This window comes from Pseudophryne corroboree, chromosome 8, assembly GCF_028390025.1.
Source record: "Pseudophryne corroboree isolate aPseCor3 chromosome 8, aPseCor3.hap2, whole genome shotgun sequence".
Classification (NCBI taxonomy): domain Eukaryota; kingdom Metazoa; phylum Chordata; class Amphibia; order Anura; family Myobatrachidae; genus Pseudophryne; species Pseudophryne corroboree.
This window is the reverse complement of record NC_086451.1, coordinates 285,576,158-285,602,998: the sequence shown is the minus strand read 5'-3', so window position 1 is coordinate 285,602,998 and position 26,841 is coordinate 285,576,158. Positions and strand designations below refer to the sequence as shown.

Here is a 26,841-nt window from a genome sequence, read left to right as displayed (position 1 = left end):
TGGATGCTGGGGACTCCGTAAGGACCATGGGAATAGACGGGCTCCGCTAGAGACTCTAAGAAAGATTTAGTACTACTGGTGTGCACTGGCTCCTCCCTCTATGCCCCTCCTCCAGACCTCAGTTAAGGAAACTGTGCCCGGAAGAGCTGACATTACAAGGAAAGGATTTTGGAACCCAATAACCCTTTATCAAGCAATAACTATATACACGTATTGCAGAAAGTCCGCACTTGGGACGGGCGCCCAGCATCCACTACGGACTACGAGAAATAGATTTACCGGTGAGTAAAATCTTATTTTCTCTAACGTCCTAGTGAATGCTGGGGACTCCGTAAGGACCATGGGGATTATACCAAAGCTCCCAAACGGGCGGGAGAGTGCGGATGACTCTGCAGCACCGAATGGGCAAACACAAGGTCCTCCTCAGCCAGGGTATCAAACTTGTAGAATTTTGCAAAGGTGTTTGAACCCGACCAAGTAGCAGCTCGGCAAAGCTGTAATGCTGAGACCCCTCGGGCAGCCGCCCAAGAAGAGCCCACCTTCCTTGTGGAATGGGCTTTTACTGATTTTGGATGCGGCAATCCAGCCGCAGAATGAGCCTGCTGAATCGTGTTACAGATCCAGCGAGCAATAGTTTGCTTTGAAGCAGGAGCACCCAGCTTGTTGGATGCATACAGGATAAACAGCGAGTCAGTCTTCCTGACTCCAGCCGTTCTGGTTACCTAAATCTTCAAAGCCCGGACTACGTCAAACAGCTTGGAATCCTCCAAGTCACAAGTAGGCACCACAATAGGTTGGTTCAAATGAAAAGATGACACCACCTTTGGCAGAAATTGCGGACGAGTCCGCAATTCTGCCCTGTCCATATGGAAAACCAGATAGGGGCTTTTACATGACAAAGCCGCCAATTCTGACACACGCCTAGCCGAAGCTAAGGCCAACAGCATCACCACTTTCCATGTGAGATACTTTAGCTCCACAGTCTTAAGTGGCTCAAACCAGTGGGATTTCAGGAAACTCAACACCACGTTAAGATCCCAAGGTGCCACCTGTGGCACAAAAGGGGGTTAAATATGCAGCACTCCCTTAACAAACGTCTGAACCTCAGGCAGTGAAACCAGTTCTTTTTGAAAGAAAATGGATAGGGCCGAAATCTGGACCTTTATGGATCCTAATTTTAGGCCCATAGTCACACCTGACTGTAGGAAGTGCAGGAATCGACCCAGCTGGAATTCCTCTGTAGGGGCCTTCCTGGCCTCACACCAAGAAACATATTTTCGCCATATACGGTGATAATGCTTTGCTGTCATGTCCTTCCTAGCCTTTATCAGCGTAGGAATAACTTCATCCGGAATGCCTTTTTCCGCTAGGTTCCGGCGTTCAACCGCCATGCCGTCAAACGCAGCAGCGGTAAGTCTTGAAACAGACAGGGCCCTTGTTGCAACAGGTCCTGTCTGAGAGGCAGAGGCCATGGGTCCTCTGTGAGCATTTCTTGCAGTTCCGGGTACCAAGTCCTTCTTGGCCAATCCGGAACAATGAGTATTGTTCTCACTCCTCTTTTTCTTACAATTCTCAGCACCTTTGGTATGAGAGGAAGAGGAGGAAACACATAGACCGACTGGAACACCCACTGTGTTACTAGTGCGTCCACAGCTATCGCCTGAGGGTCCCTTGACCTGGCGCAATACCTTTTTAGCTTTTTGTTGAGGCGGGACGCCATCATGTCCACCTGTGGCAGTTCCCATCGATTTGCAATCTGCGTGAAGACTTCCTGATGAAGTCCCCACTCTCCCGGGTGGAAGTCGTGCCTGCTGAGGAAGTCTGCTTCCCAGTTGTCCACTCCCGGAATGAACACTGCTGACAGTGCGCTTACGTGATTCTCCGCCCAGCGAAGAATTCTGGTGGCTTCTACCATCGCCACCCTGCTCCTTGTGCCGCCTTGACGGTTTACATGAGCCACTGCGGTCTGACTGGATCAGAACCGGTTGGTCGCGAAGCAGGGTCTCCGCTTGACTTAGGGCATTGTATATGGCCCTTAGTTCCAGGATATTGATATGAAGGCAAGTCTCCTGCCTTGACCACAGCCCTTGGAAATTTCTTCCCTGTGTGACTGCCCCCCACCCTCGGAGGCTTGTATCCGTGGTCACCAGGACCCAGTCCTGAATGCCGAATCTGCGACCTTCGAGAAGGTGAGCACTCTGCAGTCACCACAGGAGAGACACCCTGGCTCTGGGGGATAGGGTGATTAACCGATGCATCCGAAGATGTGATCCGGACCACTTGTCCAGTAAGTCCCATTGGAAGGTCCTCCTATGGAACCTGCCGAAGGGAATGGCCTCGAATGATGCCACCCTCCTTCCCAGGACTCGAGTGCAGTGATGCACTGACACCTGTTTTGGTTTTAATAGATTCCTGACCAGTGTCACGAGCTTCTGAGCTCTCTCTATCGGGAGATAAACCCTTTTCTGGTCTGTGTCTAGGATCATGCCTAGGAGAGGCAGATGAGCTGTAAGAACCAACTGCGACTTTGGAATATATAGAATCCAGCCGTGTTGCCGTTTCACTTCCAGAGAAAGTGATACGCTGTTCAGCAACTGCTCTCTTGATCTCGCTTTTATGAGATCATCCAAGCACGTGATAATAGTGACACCTTGCTTCCGCAGGAGCACCATCATTTCCGCCATTACCTTGGTGAATATTCTCAAGGCCGTGGAGTGACCAAACGGCAACGTCTGAAATTGGTAATGACCATCCCGTACCGCAATTCTGAGGTACGCCTGATGAGGTGGATAAATGGGGACATGAAGGTATGCATCCTATATGTCCCGAGTCACCATAAAATCTCCCCCTTTCAGGCTTGCAATAACCGCTCTTAGCGATTCCATCTTGAACTTGAACCCTTTCAGGTATATGTTCAGGGATTTTAAATTCAATATGGGTCCGACCGAACCGTCTGGTTTCGGGACTACAACATGGTCGAATAATAACCCCCTCCTTGTAGAAGGAGGGGAACCTTGACCACCACCTGTTGAAGATACAATTTATGAATTGCAGTTAACACTGTTTCCCTCTCGTGGGGGAAGCCGGCAGGGCCGTCGGTGAGGGGGCATCTTCTCAAAGTCTTGCTTGTATCCCTGAGACACAATATCTATTGCCCAGGGATCTAACAGGGAGTGAACCCACTTGTGGCTGAACTGACGAAGGCGTGCCCCCACCGGGCCTAGCTCCGCCTTGCGGTGGATTTTTGTAGAGGCCGGGGAGGACTTCTGTTCCTGGGAACTAGCTGTGTTGTGCAGCTTCTTTCCTGTGCCCCCGCCTCTGGCAAGAAAGGACGCACCTCGGACTTTCTTGTTTCTTTATTCGAAAGGCTGCATTTGATAATGTCGTGCTTTCCTAGGCTGTGCAGGAATATAAGGCAAAATATCAGAATTACCAGCTATAGCTGTGGAGACCAGGTCCGAGAACCCTTCTCCACACAATCCTCAGCCTTCCACATGCCTCTTAAGTCGGCATCATCAGTCCATTGCATATTCTACAGGACACGTCAAGCAGAAATCGACATAGCTTTGACTCTAGGACCCAGTATACTCATGTCTCTTTGGGCATGTTTTATATATACATATCTATCACTTAAGACAGCATCTTTAATATATATATATATATATATATATATCTATATATACATATATATCTATATCTATATGCATACTAGGGTCTCAATCTCTGCTGATAAGGTACCTGTCCACGCTGCCACAGCGCTATAAACCCATGCCGACACAATCGCCGGTCTGAGTAGTATACTAGAATGTGCACGCTATCTGCAGGATCCCTGAGAATAGCTAGTGCTACCTTCTGTGCAAACAGGACACCCTAGGGGAAGATTCCCAACACATCCTGGCCCTAGTGGGGAAAGGATACTGCCTGAGAATTTTTTGTGGGAAGCTGCAGTCGTGTCTGGAGATTCCTGCTCTTTTTCCTCATGAGAGGAGGGAAATTTACCTCAGCTTTCTTCCCCTTAACATGTGTACCCTTGTGTCAGGGACAAATGAGTCATCAGTGATATGCAAATCATCTTTTATTACAATAATCATATATTGAATACCTTTCAGCCATCTTGGCTGTAACTTTGCATTATCGTAGTCGACACTGGAGTCAAACTCCGTGTCGATATCAGTGTTTATTATTTTGGATAGTGAGCATTGTGAGACTCTGAAGGTCTCTGTGACACAGGGACAGACATGGGTAGATTTCCTGTCTGTTCTCTAATCTTTTGTGCAATAAATTCACCTCAGCACTTACACATATCCAAACAGGTGTCGGTGTTGTCGACGGAGACACCCTCTCACACACATATTTGCTCCATCTCCTCCTTAGGGGAGCCTTTTACCTCAGACATGTCGACACACACGTACCGACACACCACACACACAGGGGATGCTCTATTTGAAGACAGTTCCCCCACAAGGCCCTTTGGAGAGACAGAGAGAGAGTATGCCAGCACACACCCCAGCGCTATATGACCCAGGAATCACACAGTAACTTAGTGTTAACCCAGTAGCTGCTGTATATATTGTTTTTACGCCAAATGTATGTGCCCCCCCTCTCTTAGACACCCTGGAGCTTGCTCTCAGCGGAGCTGTGGAGAGAAAATGGCGCTGGTGAGTGCTGAGGAAGAAGGCCCCGCCCCCTCAGCGGCGGGCTTCTCCCGCGATTTTGTGTAAAATTAATGGCGGGGGCTCATGCATATAACAGTGTCCAACTGTATATATGCTGCTTTTGCCAGGAGGTACTTAATTGCTGCACAGGGCGCCCCCCCCTGCGCCCTGCACCCTACAGTGACCGGAGTGTGTGGGTTAGTGTGGGAGCAATGGCGCACAGCTGCAGTGCTGTGCGCTACCTCATGTGAAGACAGGAGTCTTCGGCCGCCGATTTCGATGTCTTCTTGCTTCTGCCGGCTTCTGTCTTCTGGCTCTGCAAAGGGGGACGGCGGCGCGGCTCCGGGAACGGACGACCAAGGTTAAGATCCTGTGTTCGAACCCTCTGGAGCTAATGGTGTCCAGTAGCCTAAGATGCGCAACCTAGCCGCAGTTAGTAGGTTTGCTTCTCTCCCCTCAGTCCCTCTTAGCAGAGAGTCTGTTGCCAGCAGAAACTCTCTGAAAATAAAAAACCTAACTAAAATACTTTCTTATTAGCAAGCTCAGGAGAGCCCACTAAAAGCACCCAGCTCTGGCCGGGCACAGATTCTAACTGAGGTCTGGAAGAGCGGCATAGAGGGAGGAGCCAGTGCACACCAGTAGTACTAAATCTTTCTTAGAGTGCCCAGTCTCCTGCGGAGCCCGTCTATTCCCATAGTCCTTACGGAGTCCCCAGCATCCACTAGGACGTTAGAGAAATCTTATTTTCTCTTACGTCCTAGAGGATGCTGGGGACTCCGTAAGGACCATGGGGATTATACCAAAGCTCCCAAACGGGCGGGAGAGTGCGGATGACTCTGCAGCACCGATTGAGCAAACAGGAGGTCCTCCTCAGCCAGGGTATCAAACTTATAAAAATTTGCAAAGGTGTTTGAACCCGACCAAGTAGCAGCTCGGCATAGTTGCAGTGCCGAGACCCCTCGGGCAGCCGCCCAAGACGAGCCCACCATCCTAATGGAATGGGCCTTAACAGATTTTGGTAACAGCAATCCAGCCGTAAAATGCGCCTGCTGAATCGTGTTACAGATCCAGCGAGCAATAGTCTGCTTTGAAGCAGGGGCGCCAACCTTGTTGGCCGCATATAGGACAAACAGTGCTTCTGTTTTTCTGACTCTAGCCGTTCTGGCTCCGTAAATTTTCAAAGCCCTGACTACATCAAGGGACTCGGAATCCTCCAAGTCTCGCGTAGCCACAGGCACCACAATAGGTTGGTTCATATGAAAAGATGACACCACCTTAAGCAAGAATTGAGGACGGGTCCGCAATTCCGCTCTATCCATATGGAAAACCAGATAGGGGCTTTTATGAGACAAAGCCGCCAATTCCGACACTCGCCTAGCCGAAGCTAAGGCTAATAACATGACCACCTTCCAAGTGAGATATTTTAACTCCACCGTTTTAAGTGGTTCAAACCAGTGCGACTTAAGGAAACTCAACACCACGTTAAGGTCCCAAGGCGCCACCGGAGGTACAAAAGGAGGCTGAATATGCAGCACTCCCTTCACAAAAGTCTGTACTTCTGGGAGAGAAGCCAATTCCTTCTGAAAGAAAATGGATAAGGCCGAAATCTGAACCTTAATGGAGCCTAACTTTAGGCCCAAATTCACTCCAGTTTGTAGGAAGTGAAGGAAACGGCCCAGATGGAATTTTTCCGTAGGAGCATTCCTGGCCTCACACCAAGAAACATATTTTGGCCATATACGGTGATAATGTTTAGCTGTCACGTCCTTCCTAGCCTTTATCAGCGTAGGAATGACTTCATCCGGAATGCCTTTTTCCGCTAGGATCCGGCGTTCAACCGCCATGCCGTCAAACGCAGCCGCGGTAAGTCTTGGAACAGACAGGGCCCCTGTTGCAACAGGTCCTGTCGCAGAGGAAGAGGCCACGGATCTTCTGTGAGCATTTCCAGCAGATCCGGATACCAGGTCCTTCGTGGCCAATCTGGAACAATGAGAATTGTTCTCACTCATCTTTTTCTTATTATTCTCAACACCCTGGGTATGAGAGGAAGAGGAGGAAACACATAGACCGACTGAAACACCCACGGTGTCACTAGGGCGTCTACAGCTACCGCCTGAGGGTCTTTTGATCTGGCGCAATACCTCTGTAGCTTTTTGTTGAGGCGGGATGCCATCATGTCTATCTGGAGCAGTCCCCACTGACTTGCAATCTGTGTGAAGACTTCCTGATGAAGTCCCCACTCTCCTGGATGCAGGTCGTGTCTGCTTAGGAAGTCTGCTATCCCAGTTGTCCACTCCCGGAATGAACACTGCTGACAGTGCGCTTACATGATTTTCCGCCCAGCGAAGAATCCTGGCGGCTTCCGCCATTGCCACTCTGCTCCTTGTGCCGCCTTTGCGGTTTACATGAGCCACTGCGGTGATGTTGTCTGACTGGATCAGAACTGGTTGGTCGCGAAGTAAGGTCTCCGCTTGACGTAGGGCATTGTATATGGCCCTCAGTTCCAGGATGTTGATGTGAAGACAAGTCTCTTGACTTGACCAAAGACCTTGGAAGTTTCCTCCCTGTGTGACTGTTCCTTAACCTCGGAGGCTCGCGTCCGTGGTCACCAGGATCCAGTCCTGAATGTCGAACCTGCGGCCTTCTAGAAGGTGAGCACTCTGCAGCCACCACAGGAGAGATACCCTGGCTCTGGGGGATAGGGTGATCAACTGATGAATTTGTAGATGTGACCCGGACCACTTGTCCAGTAGGTCCCATTGGAAAGTCCTCGCATGGTACCTGCCGAAGGGAATGGCTTCGTATGATGCCACCATCTTTCCCAGGACTCGAGTGCAGTGATGCACTGACACCTGTTTTGGCTTCAATAGGTTCCTGACCAGAGTCATGAGTTCCTGAGCTTTTTCTATCAGAAGACAAACTCTTTTCTGGTCTGTATCCAGAATCATGCCCAAGAAGGTCAGACGAGTCGTAGGAACCAACTGCGACTTTGGGATATTGAGAATCCAGCCGTGTTGTTGTAACACCTTCAGTGAAAGTGAGACGCTGGTCAGCATTTGCTCTCTTGATCTCGCTTTTATGATCTTGCGCAGGAGCACCATCATTTCCGCCATCACCTTGGTGAAAATCCTCGGGGCCGTGGAAAGCCCAAACGGCAACGTCTGAAATTGGTAATGACAATCCTGTACCGCAAATCTCAGGTACGCCTGATGAAGTGGATAAATGGGAACATGAAGATATGCATCCTTTATGTCCAGAGATACCATAAAATCCCCCCCTTCCAGGCTGGCGATGACCGCTCTTAGCGATTCCATCTTGAACTGGAACCTTTTCAAGTATAGGTTCAGGGATTTTAAATTTAAAATGGGTCTGACCGAACCGTCCGGTTTCGGGACTACAAACAGGGTTGAGTAATATCCCTTCCCTTGTTGAAGCAGGGGAACCTTGACCACCACCTGTTGAAGATACAATTTGTGAATTGCATTTAACACTATCTCCCTTTCCGGGGGAGAAGCTGGTAGGGCCGATATGAAAAACCGGCGAGGAGGCACCTCTTCGAATTCCAGCTTGTAACCCTGGGAAACAATTTCTATTGCCAAGGGATCCACCTGTGAGTGAACCCAGATATGGCTGAAAACTCGAAGACGTGCCCCCACTGGGGCGGACTCCTGTAGCGGAGCCCCAGCGTCATGCAGTGGATTTTGTAGAGGCCGGGGAGGACTTCTGTTCCTGGGAACTAGCTGTGTTGTGCAGCTTTTTTCCTCTGCCCTTACCTCTGGCAAGAAAGGACGCACCTCGTACTTTCTTGTTTCTTTGTGATCGAAAGGACTGCATTTGATAATGTGGTGCTTTCTTAGGCTGTGAGGGAATACAAGGCAAAAAATTTGATTTACCAGCTGTAGCTGTGGAGACCAGGTCCGAGAGACCTTCCCCAAACAATTCCTCGCCCTTGTAAGGTAAAACCTCCATATGCCTCTTTGAGTCGGCATCACCTGTCCATTGCCGGGTCCATAGGACTCGTCTAGCAGAAATCGACATAGCATTGATTCTAGAACCCAGTAAACTAATGTCCCTTTGAGCATCTCTCATATATAAGACAGCATCTTTTATATGCCCTAGGGTCAATAAAATGGTATCCTTATCTAGGGTCTCAAGTTCCGCTGATTAGGTATCTGTCCATGCTGCTACAGCGCTACAAACCCAGGCCGACGCAATCGCCGGTCTGAGTAAGGTACCAGAATGTGTGTAAATGGACTTCAAGGTAACCTCCTGCTTGCGGTCAGCAGGATCCCTGAGGGTAGCCGTATCTTGGGATGGCAGCGCTACCTTTTTGGATAAGCGTGTCAATGCTTTGTCCACCCTAGGGGAGGATTCCCACCGTATCCAGTCCGTTGGCGGGAAAGGATACGCCATAAGAATCCTTTTGGGAATCTGCAGTTTTTTGTCTGGAGATTCCCAAGCTTTTTCACATAATTCGTTCAATTCATGTGAGGGGGGAAAGGTTACCTCAGGTTTCTTTCCCTTATACATGTGTAATCTCGTGTCAGGGACAGGGGGTTCCTCTGTGATATGCAAAACATCTTTTATTGCAATAATCATATATCGAATACATTTAGCCAATTTTGGCTGTAACTTTGCATCATCGTAGTCGACACTGGAGTCAGAATCCGTGTCGGTATCTGTGTCTACTATTTGGGATAGTGGGCGCTTTTGAGACCCCGAAGGTCCCTGCGACATAGGGACAGACATGGGTCGACTCCCTGGCTGTTCCCTAGCTTCAGCTTTGTCTAATCTTTTGTGCAATAAATTTACATTAGCACTTAAAACATTCAACATATCCATCCAGTCAGGTGTCGGCGTTGTTGACGGAGACACCACATTCATTTTCTCCTCCTCCTCCCCCTGAAAGCCTTCTACCTCAGACATGTCGACACACGCGTACCGACACACCACACACTCAGGGAATCCTCTTATCTGAAGACAGTTCCCCCACAAGGCCCTTTGGAGAGACAGAGAGAGAGTATGCCAGCACACACCCAGCACTATATGACCCAGGAAAAAACACTATATAAATATATGTTTACCCAGTAGCGCTGTTTTTACATATATATATGCGCCAAATTATGTGCCCCCCCCTTCTTCAAAACCCTCTTTCACCATGGAATAAGCAGGGGAGAGTCCGGGGAGCTTCCTCTCAGCGCTGTGCTGTGGAGAAAATGGCGCTGGTGAGTGCTGAGTGAGAAGCCCCGCCCCCTCGGCGGCGGGCTTCTGTACCGCTCAAATATACTAAAAACTGGCGGGGTTCTTTATATATACAGTGCCCAGCTGTATATATATATATTTTAGCCAGAGAGAGGTTTATATGCTGCCCAGGGCGCCCCCCCTGCGCCCTGCACCCTTACAGTGACTGCCGTGTGTGAGGTGTATGGGAGCAATGGCGCACAGCTTCACCGCTGTGCGTTACCTCAGTGAAGATCATGAAGTCTTCTGCCGTCTCTGAAGTCTTCTTTTCTTCTCATACTCACCCGGCTTCTACCTTCCGGCTCTGTGAGGAGGACGGCGGCACGGCTCTGGGACGGACGGCGAGGGTGGAGCTAATGGTGTCCAGTAGCCTAAGAAGCAGAGCCTTGAAACTCACAGAAGTAGGTCTGCTTCTCTCTCCTCAGTCCCTCGATGCAGGGAGTCTGTTGCCAGCAGGCTCCCTGAAAATAAAAAACCTAACAAATATACTTTCTGACAGGAAACTCAGGAGAGCTCCCTGTAATGCACCCAGTCTCCTCTGGGCACAGTAGTAAACAGAGGTCTGGGGGAGGGGCATAGATGGAGGAGCCAGTGCACACCCATACCTAAAGTCTTTCTTAAAGTGCCCATGTCTCCTGCGGAGCCCGTCTATCCCCATGGTCCTTACGGAGTCCCCAGCATCCTCTAGGACGTAAGAGAAACCATGTGCACTGCAGGGGAGGCAGATATAACATGTGCAGAAAGAGTTAGATTTGGATGGGTTATTTTGTTTCTGTGCAGGGTAAATACTGGCTGCTTTATTTTTACACTGCAAATTAGATTGCAGATTGAACACACCACACCCAAATCTAACTCTCTCTGCACATGTTAAATCTGCCTCCCCTGCAGTGCACATGGTTTTGCCCAACTGCTAACAAAATTCCTGCTGCGATCAACTTGGAATTACCCCCACTGTGCAAAAAGAACACAGACCCCGAAGCCAGAAAAATCCAAGAGGAGCCGACCACGGGAGGCGAGTACTCCAGAGGACTGGGGGAAGTGGGTGGTGTAGGGCACTGTGTAGCATATATGGATGGGGACACTATGGGGCATATTGGGTGGGGAACTGTGGGACATATTGGCATACCTCCTAACTGTCCCTCTTTGGATGGGCTAGTACAGCTTTTCAGAGATTGTCCCGCTGTCCCAGTGCTGGCCATGCCACCAGAGTAATGAAAATGGGGGCACACCATGAGGCCACACCCTTTTCAGGGTTTGCGCCATCACAGTGCACAGGAGTCCCTCCTTACACCCCCCGGGTGTTGGGAGGTATGTACTGGATGGGGTGCCAAATGAAGACCCCGCACCAGGTGCCAAATATGCTAGTTACGCCTCTGATTAGTACTGGTCCCCGGCAATAGACATCTCATAAAACTTGTAGGAAGAGATGATATTCAAAAAGCAGCCACGTCCCTTTTCTTACTTACAGTACATATTCTTGTACAATCACTCATTAAAGCTAATAGACAAAAGCTAATTTACTAACATTATATTAAAGGGCAAAATTTGCAGTACACTGTAACAATAAATTAGCTTTAATCCATCTTCTGCAAGGTAGACAATGTAAACAAGTGTCTGGGAGGTTTCTATGGTTTAGTGCAGGGGTGGGGAACCTCCGGCCCGCGGCCGTATAAGGCCCGCGAAGCCGTTTGCTCCGGCCCACCCGCTTCTCTCAGTGAGACACGCCGCCGCTCAGTCCGGCGGCAGCGTGTCTCAGCTGTCAGGACAGGGACTCAGGAGGAGAGCGCGGCTATTGTCGGGTGGCGGCGGCGTGTAGGACTTGAAACCAGCCGCCGGTTCGTGAGCCAATCAGAGCTCGCGGACCGGCAGCCAATCAGGAGCCGCGGTTGCCGGTCCGCGAGCTCTGATTGGCTCTCGAACCGGCGGCTGGTTTCAAGTCCTACACGCCGCCGCCCAACATAGCCGCGCTCTCCTCCGTGTCCCGCCGAAAGAAGCAGCAAGCAGCGGTAAGCAGCACGGGGGGGGGGGGGGGGGGGCATTTGTATACCTGGCACCGTGGGGGGCATCTGTATACCTGGCACTGTGGGTGGCATCTGTATACCTGGCACTGTGGGGGGCATCTGTATTCCTGGCACTGTGGGGGGCATCTGTATACCTGGCACTGTGAGGGGCAATTGTATACCTGGCACTGTGGGGGCATCTGTATACCTGGCACTGTGGGGGCATCTGTATACCTGGCACTGTGAAGGGCATTTGTATACCTGACACTGTGGGGGCATTTGTGGATCTGGCACTGCACTATTGGGGGCATATGTGTATCACGTCCCATTTTAACTAACCACACCCATTTTTTTGGCGCACGTGCCTCCGGCGCGCACACACAGTGCCTCTAAGGGGCAGACCTACTGGGGAGCAGGGTCATTTTTTAAGTTGAGAATTTTTGTATGGCCCCCGAATTTTATAAATATCCAAATGGCCCTCGGTAGAAAAAATGTTCCCCACCCCTGGTTTAGTGTAACTGTTGCACATAAATGCACTGTTAGAAAATTAACATTTGAAAGATTGTTACATTTATTATCAACATATTAAGATCTATGTTTGTTTTAACCAGAAACATCACTGTGAAACATAAATGTTATAAATAAACCTGCAATAAACAAACAAACAAAAAAGTCAATCAAATAAATCAAGCCAACACTAAAGGTGCATACACACTAGCCGAGAAAATGGACGAAGTTGCTCATTTTCACCCTTCCTGAGCGACGTCGTTCACTTCCTCGGTGTGTACGCCGCCACCAAGCGATGCGTGGCCCCGTGGGTCGTTAATAACCCTCATTGTCGGCCATGCATGCAGCTCAATTTGGCTTGTCATTCTATAGCTGCCTGCTCAGCAACATGGTCGTCATATCACTCAGTGTGTACGCCCTGCCGCCGACCACCCTGGTCCGGGAGGAGAACCACTAGGCGATGTGGGTCATTGAGCACGTCGCCTAGTGTGTACCCACCATAAGACAAATATTTTAGCTATTTTGAATATTAATTATATTTATGTCATTTTAAGTTTACCCTGACACATTGGGTGGTCTACTTTTAATTAAAATGTTTCCATAAATGAATTAATAGTATAGGCTACTTTTTGTTTTATATAAATGGGGCTATTTAGTAACAACAAATGTGCAGTAACATACAGTGATAGATCTAGTGCAGTCCAGACAATAATATGCACACTGATGATGGTTACTGCAGGAATTTTCACATAAAACTATATAATAAATTATAATCTATTGTTTCACTGTTAGATGCAAACCATTTTGGCTTAATCTTTTTATAAGCAGTAGTAATTATTTTACTAACTATGACATCATGCTGATAAATATAGGATCAGGTATCATCATAGTAACCACCATCAGAATTCATCTAAGCTTGTATAACATTCTCAGTGACTTCTCTTTAATCCCAAACACAATATAATACACCTCATGTTCTACACATTATAATTATTGTATGGGACGATAAAAGACCATGACAAACCCTCTGTCACCATTGTAAAAAGTTTATACATAGGTTGCTAAGCAACAGGAGTTGCTTTATGAAATTAATGTAAGGGTAGACAACAGATGTTAAAAAAAAAGTTTTCCAATATAAAATTCTATATGTATTGTGCAAACTGGTTTTCTTGTTTATCCATTAATCAGTCTATTCTCTCACCATTGTCAGTGACACTATAGGAATGGTACAAAGAGAACCATTCAGACATTGTCAGTTTAAAGAGAAATATTGCACTCAATAGTTTAGAGCTGTTTAGAGAATTAAAAGAAATTGCAGATATACAGTAAAGCAGGTCCCCTTAATATTTTCAGTATAATGTAAGGGGATGTATTCCTACTCAGTTGGTGGGTCCACGTCACCAACCGACTTGCTGCCTCGCAGTTGGGATACCGGAAGACTGCGAGGCAGCAAGTCGGTTGGTGACGTGGACCCACCAACTGAGTAGGAATACTGTGTGGGTGTTGGACTGGCATCCGTTGGTAAAATGCCGGCTGTCGGGATTCCGGCATCGGCCTCCTGAATGCCAGTTCCCCACCCAATATGCCCCATACTGTCAGTATAGTGACAGGTGGCATCCCTTCTGCTAGTATATCATACTAGATCCTATATAAAGTCATTTGAAGACATTAAAGATACTCTGAGAATGATCTTCAAAAGAAAATTGGCTTCTTGAAAGCAAAGTCACAAAGAAAAGGGCTGGTAACCTTGGACATGTTTTGCAAAATGACATTTGGTGGTTTGGTGGTCAGCGATGGGAGGGGTTATCCAGCAACAGATGTTGTGCCGATTGTGTTAAATGTACTATACACTAAAACTCTCGCAGTCTTGCACAACCAAGAACTTCAATTATTGAATTTTAACGACTCGGGAGTGTATTTATTAAGCAGTGACTGCTTGTCGTCGGTCTTGGCCATGTGATTTAAAATGGCAATAATAATAACTGCAAAACCAGGCGTGTTTTCATCTAATATTGTGACCACAAACATCAACAAGCTGTGTATTGAACTCTTAGGGGCATAATTACCCTTGGGTGAAAAACTGTACCTTTGTTTTCGCTGCCCTATAAGTCAAGGGATCACCATTGGCAACTACTTATTTAATATTTAAAGAAAAATATTACATTTATACAAAAGAGAACTGAAAGCCCAAATGTTGTCTCTCAGTTACACTGCACCTGCCTGTGGGGTCACGTATGCACCTACCTCCTCAGACTGGCCCAGATAAGAGGTACGTTATTAACCCTAACATTTTAATGATACCTTGTGTCAAAAAATAAGATTTTACTTACCGATAAATCTATTTCTCGGAGTCCGTAGTGGATGCTGGGGTTCCTGAAAGGACCATGGGGAATAGCGGCTCCGCAGGAGACAGGGCACAAAAAGTAAAGCTTTTCCAGATCAGGTGGTGTGCACTGGCTCCTCCCCCTATGACCCTCCTCCAGACTCCAGTTAGGTACTGTGCCCGGACGAGCGTACACAATAAGGGAGGATTTTGAATCCCGGGTAAGACTCATACCAGCCACACCAATCACACCGTACAACTTGTGATCTAAACCCAGTTAACAGTATGATAACAGCGGAGCCTCTGAAAGATGGCTTCCTTCAACAATAACCCGAATTAGTTAACAATAACTATGTACAATTATTGCAGATAATCCGCACTTGGGATGGGCGCCCAGCATCCACTACGGACTCCGAGAAATAGATTTATCGGTAAGTAAAATCTTATTTTCTCTATCGTCCTAGTGGATGCTGGGGTTCCTGAAAGGACCATGGGGATTATACCAAAGCTCCCAAACGGGCGGGAGAGTGCGGATGACTCTGCAGCACCGAATGAGAGAACTCCAGGTCCTCCTTAGCCAGAGTATCAAATTTGTAAAATTTTACAAACGTGTTCTCCCCTGACCACGTAGCTGCTCGGCAAAGTTGTAATGCCGAGACCCCTCGGGCAGCCGCCCAAGATGAGCCCACCTTCCTTGTGGAGTGGGCCTTTACAGATTTAGGCTGTGGCAGGCCTGCCACAGAATGTGCAAGTTGGATTGTGCTACAGATCCAACGAGCAATCGTCTGCTTAGACGCAGGAGCACCCATCTTGTTGGGTGCATACAATATAAACAACGAGTCAGATTTTCTGACTCCAGCTGTCCTTGCAATATATATTTTTAATGCTCTGACAACGTCCAGTAACTTGGAGTCCTCCAAGTCACTTGTAGCCGCAGGCACTACAATAGGCTGGTTCAGATGAAATGCTGACACCACCTTAGGGAGAAAATGCGGACGAGTCCGCAGTTCTGCCCTGTCCGAATGGAAAATCAGATATGGGCTTTTGTAAGATAAAGCTGCCAGTTCTGACACTCTCCTGGCCGAAGCCAGGGCTAGAAGCATGGTCACTTTCCATGTGAGATATTTCAAATCCACCTTCTTTAGTGGTTCAAACCAATGAGATTTTAGAAAGTCCAAAACCACATTGAGATCCCACGGTGCCACTGGAGGCACCACAGGAGGCTGTATATGTAGCACTCCCTTAACAAAGGTCTGGACTTCAGGGACTGAAGCCAATTCTTTTTGAAAGAAAATCGACAGGGCCGAAATTTGAACCTTAATAGATCCCAATTTGAGACCCATAGACAATCCTGATTGCAGGAAATGTAGGAATCGACCCAGTTGAAATTCCTCCGTCGGAGCACTCCGATCTACGCACCACGCAACATATTTTCGCCAAATTCGGTGATAATGTTGCACGGTTACTTCCTTCCTTGCTTTAATCAAAGTAGGAATGACTTCTTCCGGCATGCCTTTTTCCTTTAGGATCCGGCGTTCAACCGCCATGCCGTCAAACGCAGCCGCGGTAAGTCTTGAAACAGACAGGGACCCTGCTGAAGCAAGTCCCTCCTTAGAGGTAGAGGCCACGGATCTTCCGTGATCATCTCTTGAAGTTCCGGGTACCAAGTCCTTCTTGGCCAATCCGGAACCACTAGTATCGTCCTTACGCCTCTTTGCCGTATAATTCTCAATACTTTTGGTATGAGAGGCAGAGGAGGAAACACATACACCGACTGGTACACCCAAGGCGTTACCAGCGCGTCCACAGCTATTGCCTGCGGATCTCTTGACCTGGCGCAATACCTGTCCAGTTTTTTGTTGAGGCGAGACGCCATCATATCCACCATTGGTCTTTCCCAACGGGTTACCAGCAAGTGGAAGACTTCTGGATGAAGTCCCCACTCTCCCGGGTGAAGATCGTGTCTGCTGAGGAAGTCTGCTTCCCAGTTGTCCACTCCCGGGATGAACACTGCTGACAGTGCTATCACATGATTCTCTGCCCAGCGAAGAATCCTTGCAGCTTCTGCCATTGCACTCCTGCTTCTTGTGCCGCCCTGTCTGTTCACATGGGCGACTGCCGTGATGTTGTCCGACTGGATCAACACCGGTTTTCCCTGAAGCAGAGGTTCTGCCTGGCTTAGAGCATTGTATATTGCTCTTAGTTCCAGAATGTTTATGTGAAGAGACGTTTCCAGGCTCGTCCATACTCCCTGGAAGTTTCTTCCTTGTGTGACTGCTCCCCAGCCTCTCAGGCTGGCGTCCGTGGTCACCAGGATCCAATCCTGTATGCCGAATCTGCAGCCCTCCAATAGATGAGCACTCTGCAACCACCACAGAAGAGACACCCTTGTCCTTGGAGACAGGGTTATCCGCAGGTGCATCTGAAGATGCGACCCTGACCATTTGTCCAACAGATCCCTTTGGAAAATTCTTGCGTGGAATCTGCCGAATGGAATTGCTTCGTAAGAAGCCACCATTTTTCCCAGGACTCTTGTGCATTGATGTACAGACACCTTTCCTGGTTTTAGGAGGTTCCTGACAAGCTCGGATAACTCCTTGGCTTTTTCCTCCGGGAGAAAAACCTTTTTCTGAACCGTGTCCAGAATCATCCCTAGGAACAGCAGACGAGTTGTCGGCATTAACTGGGATTTTGGAATATTCAGAATCCACCCGTGCTGTTTTAGCACTTCTTGAGACAGTGCTAATCCCATCTCTAGCTGTTCTCTGGACCTTGCCCTTATTAGGAGATCGTCCAAGTATGGGATAATTAATATGCCTTTTCTTCGAAGAAGAATCATCATCTCGGCCATTACCTTTGTAAAGACCCGAGGTGCCGTGGACAATCCGAACGGCAGCGTCTGAAACTGATAGTGACAGTTTTGTACAACGAACCTGAGGTACCCCTGGTGTGAGGGGTAAATTGGAACGTGGAGATACGCATCCTTGATGTCCAAGGATACCATAAAGTCCCCCTCTTCCAGGTTCGCTATCACTGCTCTGAGTGACTCCATCTTGAACTTGAACTTCTTTATGTACAGGTTCAAGGACTTCAGATTTAGAATAGGCCTTACCGAGCCATCCGGCTTCGGTACCACAAAAAGAGTGGAATAATACCCCTTCCCTTGTTGTAGAAGAGGTACCTTGACTATCACCTGCTGAGAGTACAGCTTGTGAATGGCTTCCAAAACCGTCTCCCTTTCGGAGGGGGACGTTGGTAAAGCAGACTTCAGGAAACGGCGAGGTGGATCTGTCTCTAATTCCAACCTGTACCCCTGAGATATTATCTGCAGGATCCAGGGATCTACCTGCGAGTGAGCCCACTGCGCGCTGTAATTTTTGAGACGACCACCCACCGTCCCCGAGTCCGCTTGAGAAGCCCCAGCGTCATGCTGAGGCTTTTGTAGAAGCCGGGGAAGGCTTCTGTTCCTGGGAAGGAGCTGCCTGTTGCTGTCTCTTCCCTCGACCTCTGCCTCGTGGCAGATATGAATAGCCCTTTGCTCTCTTATTTTTAAAGGAACGAAAGGGCTGCGGTTGAAAAGTCGGTGCCTTTTTCTGTTGGGGAGTGACTTGAGGTAGAAAGGTGGATTTCCCGGCTGTAGCCGTGGCCACCAAATCTGATAGACCGACTCCAAATAACTCCTCCCCTTTATACGGCAAAACTTCCATATGTCGTTTTGAATCCGCATCGCCTGTCCACTGTCGCGTCCATAAAGCTCTTCTGGCCGAAATGGACATAGCACTTACCCGTGATGCCAGTGTGCAGATATCCCTCTGTGCATCACGCATATAAAGAAATGCATCCTTTATTTGTTCTAACGACAGTAAAATATTGTCCCTGTCCAGGGTATCAATATTTTCAATCAGGGACTCTGACCAAACTACCCCAGCACTGCACATCCAGGCAGTCGCTATAGCTGGTCGTAGTATAACACCTGCATGTGTGTATATACTTTTTTGGATATTTTCCATCCTCCTATCTGATGGATCTTTAAGTGCGGCCGTCTCAGGAGAGGGTAACGCCACTTGTTTAGATAAGCGTGTTATCGCCTTGTCCACCCTAGGAGGTGTTCCCCAGCGCTCCCTAACCTCTGGCGGGAAAGGGTATAATGCCAATAATTTCTTTGAAATTATCAGCTTTTTATCAGGGGCAACCCACGCTTCATTACACACGTCATTTAATTCTTCTGATTCAGGAAAAACTATAGGTAGTTTTTTCACACCCCACATAATACCCTGTTTAGTGGTACCTGTAGTATCAGCTAAATGTAACGCCTCCTTCATTGCCAAAATCATATAACGTGTGGCCCTACTGGAAAATACGGTTGATTCGTCACCGTCACCACTGGAGTCAGTGCCTGTGTCTGGGTCTGTGTCGACCGACTGAGGCAAAGGGCGTTTCACAGCCCCTGACGGTGTTTGAGTCGCCTGGACAGGCACTAATTGATTGTCCGGCCGTCTCATGTCGTCAAACGACTGCTTTAGCGTGTTGACACTATCCCGTAGTTCCATAAATAAAGGCATCCATTCTGGTGTCGACTCCCTAGGGGGTGACATCCTCATATTTGGCAATTGCTCCGCCTCCACACCAATATCGTCCTCATACATGTCGACACACACGTACCGACACACAGCAGACACACAGGGAATGCTCCTAACGAAGACAGGACCCACTAGCCCTTTGGGGAGACAGAGGGAGAGTTTGCCAGCACACACCAAAAGCGCTATATATAACAGGGATAGCCTTATAATAAGTGCTCCCTTATAGCTGCTTTATATATATCAAAATATCGCCATAAATTTGCCCCCCCTCTCTGTTTTACCCTGTTTCTGTAGTGCAGTGCAGGGGAGAGACCTGGGAGCCGTCCTGACCAGCGGAGCTGTGAGAGGAAATGGCGCCGTGTGCTGAGGAGATAGGCCCCGCCCCTTTTCCGGCGGGCTCGTCTCCCGCTATTTAGTGAATCCAGGCAGGGGTTAAATATCTCCATATAGCCTCTGGGGGCTATATGTGAGGTATTTTTAGCCTTTATATAGGTTACATTTGCCTCCCAGGGCGCCCCCCCCCAGCGCCCTGCACCCTCAGTGACTGCGTGTGAAGTGTGCTGAGAGGAAAATGGCGCACAGCTGCAGTGCTGTGCGCTACCTTTAGAAGACTGCAGGAGTCTTCAGCCGCCGATTCTGGACCTCTTCTGACTTCAGCATCTGCAAGGGGGCCGGCGGCGCGGCTCCGGTGACCATCCAGGCTGTACCTGTGATCGTCCCTCTGGAGCTGATGTCCAGTAGCCAAGAAGCCAATCCATCCTGCACGCAGGTGAGTTCACTTCTTCTCCCCTCAGTCCCTCGTTGCAGTGATCCTGTTGCCAGCAGGACTCACTGTAAAATAAAAAACCTAAGCTAAACTTTTTCTAAGCAGCTCTTTAGGAGAGCCACCTAGATTGCACCCTTCTCGGCCGGGCACAAAAATCTAACTGGAGTCTGGAGGAGGGTCATAGGGGGAGGAGCCAGTGCACACCACCTGATCTGGAAAAGCTTTACTTTTTGTGCCCTGTCTCCTGCGGAGCCGCTATTCCCCATGGTCCTTTCAGGAACCCCAGCATCCACTAGGACGATAGAGAAACAGGGGTTTCACTGCAAACATAGTCAGTGAAAAGATCATTAGCACAATTTGGTCCTTTAATATAGGAAAAATGGGATTAGATCAACATTGTATGCCTAAAATGAAAACTATAAATTGTCTGTATCTGACCAAAAAGAGCTTACAGCTGGCTGTGCCCTACATAATACAGCAGGTAGCATTTTCTGTCTCAAGTACAGTACGAATAAATGGAGCAAAAGTATAATTCCCAGTCACATGCATGTAATACGGTCACTGTCAGGCGTGACAATTTCCCACCCTCACCCCGAACTGGCAGATGTCTGTACGGAGCCCAATGAGACCGGTGGTACCATAAGTGCAGCGACTCACGGGTAATTGGAATGAGCCCATATAATCACTTTAATCAAGTTATCATTACCATGATTTCTGGTTATCATGAAAGTTTGAACATGATGCAATGTGTACTTCTATATGAGACTGCAGTTCGTCCCTCTCTTTCCCTGCACATTTCCACAACTAGCTTTACATCAACAAACGTAAGTAGGGTCACCGATTATCTGTGTTCATGGAGTGCTGCAAGCTTGTTTTGGTTACCAACCCCTGAAGACGTCAAAGCTGCAAACAAGGTGAAGTGACTTCACGTGTCTGATTATAGCCTAACAACTGTGAATTGCAAATGTTTTTCTCTCTGCCTGACAACTGTCAATTAGAAGGGTTACATTTCAAGTTGGATCAAACTGAACAGAATGTGATTTTCATTTTAAACTGAATATCTAGGGGGCAGATCTAAGACAGGAACAGCATCTGTCTCATTGAAACCAATATTCATCAAATGTAATGATGAATAATTAACATGATCTGTCATTTACTTCCAAGGAAAATATTCACATTTCTTCCATTACAAGAAAAAAATCTTGTTTCTAAAAATTATATATCAGAGAAACAAGGTTTTATTTTTATTTTTTTTATTTTTTATGAAATAAAAAGTGTTTCATGCAGTTTTTTTCTGGAGCTCTGTGGCAGCTTTCATAGTGCCAGCTATAAACGCTAAGGCTGTGTGATGCTGTTGAGTAGCGGTGTAAGTAGAAGGACTCAGGGTTAAACTGGCCCACGGTTGCACAGGGGGAATTCCCGAGAGAGGGGGGAGGGGTTGGCACTGCCGCCTGCAGTCCCCACCCTCTCCTCTAGTCCACTAGGGGCCAGTAATAACTTGGTGGAGTGGATTTATGGATGAACTTGGGTACGTACTTGTTTTGTGTCTATGGAAAGTACACCAAGATTATCACTCCTGCCAATGAAAGTGAATTGTCCTGACGCACCCCTTTCCCCTCCTTTATAAAGTGGTCCTGTTCTTTGCATGTCCTCTCTAATGGTTGCCAAGTCCGTCTGTGGTGGCACAACCCCTTAAACTTGAGGCCCTACCAGTGCATTCTCCGGTGGAGCCCTTCATCCCCCAGTCCAGGACTGGGAGGAACACTGCCAGCACATCCTTCCGCTTGCACCCCCTCTGCCTCTCTGTTTTGAAGTGTTGAACAAAATAGATTTCTGTGTTTTTAAACCAGGGGACTCAAAAATGTATTGGAATGTAGTTGGACAGGCATCTTTTAAATGACAAACTATAACTTCTGTACATTAGTATTGTAATCTTGGCATCACAATGTTTTTTTGATGTAGTGTTGTCATAAAATTAATTTACAGTTAAAGTCAAATGTTTTATTTATTTAGAATGGAATGGATAGGAGTCCTGATAGAGAAAGATAGTAAAGTACAAAGATTTTTTGAGGTATGGGAAAGTTATATTGCTGCCCTATCTGTGGCTGATCGATTACAGATTCATAACTCTTTGTCCAATACGGAATGGTATATGACTAGAATAATTGCAGGGGATCCTCCAATTATGCTGTAGTTTAAATTTGTCGTCATCAGCCCATAGGGGAAGTGATGGGCGTGGCAAGGAGCCGCTGCAGGCACTGTTTTATTTTAATTAGTTTTAATGTTTGTTTATTTGGTATTATCTTTCTACTGTGATAGATCTTGTCTTTCAATGTATAATTCGATTGTATTGTAAATTTAAACTATTTATTGTTATGACATGCTATGTCCAATCTACATGTAATTTTATGTATTACATATTGCTTCAATAATAAAAACAGTTTAAAAAAAAATAATATACAGTATATACTCGTATGCATCAATATTCTTTTACTAATACTGAAGAAAAAAAAATATTGACCCTTTCAGACCCATGCCACCAACACACCTATTTCCTCGCTTAGGGGCTGATGCCGTGTGCATTATATATATATATATATATATATATATATATGAAGGCAGGGGAGAAGAACAAGCGCCCTATGGTGTAGTATTTTAAATAAATGGGAGTGATGGATACGTATATAAGATATAAGTACCGGATAGATTCTTGAGATTAGGCCTGTCTGTCTCACTGAATTCCTTGTGGCTGTTCCCCACCTAGGAGACAAAGATCATCGCCATATGGTGTAGTAACCTTAAATATGTCTTGGGGTACCCTCCCCTATATTTCATGCGTACCAAAAGAGAGATTCAATATAGCATGTAGGATATACTTATATCCAGGTAGATAAAGTCGGTCCAATATGGTGTAACGGCTGAATCAATCGACTGCTACTGCCTTATATAGTAATATCAATAAAGTATTTAATCCACGAAAAGTAATAATATACAAATTCAGATAAAAATAAAAATAAAACAAATGAAATAATCTTAGCTGATTAGTATAGGCAGTAGTCTGGTCAGTATATATATAATCTCCAAACAGAGGGACGGCACTCATAGGATTTTGCAACACATAAATTGTATTCAAAGATAGAAGAAATAATCCAACGATTACATCATCAACGTTTCGGTGTGGACCACCATCATCAGGATGTACACAAACAGCAACACGAACAATGATGTTCACCGTTGTTCGTGTTGCTGTTTGTGTACATTCTGATGACGGTGGTCCACACCGAAACGTTGATGATGTAATCGGTGGATTATTTCTTCTATCTTTGAATGCAATTTATCTGTTGCAAAATCCTATGAGTGCCGTCCCTCTGTTTGGAGATTATTTGTTCACGGCCACCCCATGATAGGACAGGATCACCGAGGTATTTGACATTATATTATTTTGAGTGCCGATATACATGGATATATATATATATATATATACACATATATATACATACATATACACACACACACACACACACACACAATACATGTAAACCTGCACTGCACAAAATTAAAAGGTACGAAAAAATGTGCCTACAGATCTGCATGTATCTAGCGCAAATAAAATTTAGCAACCTGAGAGGTGGAAAGGGGATGGGGGTGGGCTTACTCCTGTAGGCCAATTACTATAAGGAATGCTCACACAAATGCAAACACAAGGCAGCATACACACCTGAGAAAGCTGTGTTGTTTGCGCGTGGTCAAGGCAGGTCCCCTAACCAATCACTTGTGATTGGCAATTTGCAAAGGAACCCTTGATGCTGATTGGTGCTTTCTCATCATATGGGTGCAGATATTGCTTTTGCATTGTGAGTGTGCTTAAGCTCTTTTTGGCATACACAAAGATGTTTCTGCTGTACTAGAGAATATCATGTAGTTTCATTGACGCCTCATAACAAATGCATTGCTGCACATAAAATAAGTGGTTACAAGTGCCTGGGACGTGTGTGTGGCGCAAACCACACATAATTGCTACTGTTGCTGACCGCAACAAATCTTGACCAGTACACATTGGTGGAAATATGCTGATTTAACTTTCACAAGAGTAACTTCTGCCCATTTTGTGATCAATTCCGCATCAGCCTCTTAATGTGCTTTTCATCCACCAACTCTTGAAACCTGTATTAAGAATAGGATTAATGGTTTCTGGCCAGCTCATTCTCGACAATGTGTTATAAAATGGAGCAACTTGCAAGATCTAAAGCGCATTTATTTTCATGCATTTTACCTATAGTATTTTCTCAGCACATGTGTGAACAAGCCAGCATGATCTGTATAATACTATCACTGTACATAATACGTTTGTATGGTAATGATCTAAACATCACTCAATTGTATTACTTTCAGCACTCAACACTGTGTGTTGTTTTTGCACAAGTTTATTTAAAAAAACAAAAACTATGTTTGTTGTTCTTTATATAAAATACACAGAATGCCTACATTCACTGCATGGAAAAAAACATATGTAGAAGAAATAAACTGAACACTGACAGCAGTTATGGGAAATTAAATAATTCAGGATGACAGGTCACATATTTTTACTATGATCTTGAAACACAAGCAGATGTTTATTTATTTACATGGCAAAACTATGCACTAACCAAGGAGCGATAGTCAATGCAATCGGGGTGCATAAAGTTACTGAACCACAAGGCTAACAATCTTTGATGTTAAACATGTGACTGATCATTATGTCTGACATAAGGAGACTCCTATGTATGAAATAAGACTTTGATGTAAGCATACATAATAAAAGATAGATTAATGGGTGGAAATTATTTAAATACAGCAACAACATGGGACAAACAAATGACTGTGAGTCACTGGCCAATTCTGCTGTCACACAAGATGTTAACCACGTTTGTTCCCTAATTTGAGTGACAAAGTTACTAACATCAGCAAACACATAGTCAGTATTAAGCACAACAACAAACCAAAAAATACTTACACAGAAAATATAAGAGGAATAAACATATAAGTGCCTTTCTCCTTACAAGAAGTGGCTTGTGTTATCTCCTCCACCCCACACATTTCCCACAGAATGAACAATAACTGCATGTCAGTCTTACCCACATCTACAATCAAAATGGCTTAAAGTCCCCAACTAATTGGATAAATAAAAAAAGTCCCTGAGTTATTTGTGCATGCAATGTCTGCAGGCAGGCTAGCATTGATAGAGTTTCCTATGCTTTGTGTGACACACACCCTGTTATTTTCCCAGACAGGCTGATCCACTGAGACAAATGAGGGTATCTGGGCAGTGCACATTCTCCCACACATCCTCCAATGCTCTCTTGTCCCCGCTGTGGCGAGAGGATACTCTCACACACTCTATACTATTGTGTTATTTTCTACATGCCTTCCTACGCAATAGCGCCAACGTATTCCGTTGTGCTTTGCAATTGTGAACAAAAAAAAGTACTCGTAGTAAAAATAGTAAAGCACAGAGCACACACGCAGCAAACTTAATTGTGACAATAACTGCACTGGGAGAAACATATGCCCTATCCAGCCTGCATCAGTGTATCATCTGGATTATAGGATGTTGGCTGACAGGTTGTGAAGAGCAGGTGAGCAGAGGCACAGAAGGCTGCTGGTGATCAGCAGCAGAAGCGGGCAGCACTGTGTATCTGCAGGCAGTGTGCTCCTTATGCAGAGTATACTGTCACGCTGGAATCTATTATGTATAGTACTCACATATCTCTTCAGCTTCTTCTCTGGGGGTGATTTGATGAGCCAGCCTTCGCAGACCACGTCTCCTGCACTCATATTGTCCCTCTTCCAGGACACGAAGAGAGGAATCCAGTGTGCGGCTGCTGCGGGGTCCCGGGAATTTCAGAACTGAGGGCAATGATCAGCTCCCCAGAGCTGCGCTGTATGCATGTACTGTATGGGCTGTTGCTGCTGCTGCTGCTCTGTCACACAAGGAGGAAGTGGAGAAGCCATCACCAGCAGCGGCGGCGGCAGCAGCAGCAGCAGAGCCACAGCCGGAGCCGGAGCCAGGTCCCCTCCTCCTCCCCAGCAGCAGCAGCAGCAGCACGTGATCCCGCCCGGGCCGCCTTGTTATAAATACAAAACCCAACAACACGTGCAGCGCTAACACTTCTGCTTGTTTACAGTACAAGAAAGAGGCCTTGTGTCAGGGATGGGGCTCCAACTGCTCCTACAAAGTGTCAGAACTGTCATTGCACTTGTGGGAAGAAGGGGGTGGAATACAGATGAGGGAGCAGATAGGACCCTACAGTCTGATAGGAGAGGATTTCCTAATGCACTGCTGGGATAAAATGACTTACTGTGCTCTGGGAAGCGGGGGCGGGATGCCCCCGAGGCCCTCATTACACTGACTTGTCTATTTGGCAATAGCTCCCACAATGCATGCATACCAAAATTTAACGCAGAAAAAAACCCATTGGCATTTATATAGGTTTTAGTATATTGTTGCTATAGCCATAGTGACACTGGGAAGGAAGGCATAATGCAGTTTAGACTCAATGTCTTAGCAGACAGTAAAATACCTCATTTTATGTCCCTTATAATTTTCTCCTTTTTATGTTTATTAAAGCTAAAACAGTTGTTTCTGCATGGTTTAAGGATTCCTGCAATTTACATGTCTAGAACAATATTCCAAGCTCCAGAAAGCTTAGCTATTGGCACCTGGACTTCATCGCTAACACCATCTGCAAATGGTGTCTAAACCTATGGAGGCGATGTATCAAAACTTCAA

At 46.6% G+C, this 26,841-nt stretch overlaps 1 protein-coding gene across 1 annotated transcript in view; it reads right to left on the bottom strand.

Moving 5' to 3' along the window:
• The window catches only part of GAB3 (GRB2 associated binding protein 3), a 275,833-nt gene extending 249,564 nt beyond the window's left edge, over positions 1 to 26,269 (bottom strand). Inside the window, exon 1 of the mRNA XM_063937261.1 lies at positions 25,815 to 26,269. Coding sequence (XP_063793331.1) covers positions 25,815 to 25,886 — 72 coding nt within the window. The 5' untranslated portion in view covers positions 25,887 to 26,269. The remainder of the gene's footprint in view (positions 1 to 25,814) is intronic.
• Between the last annotated feature and the right edge of the window lie 572 nt (positions 26,270 to 26,841).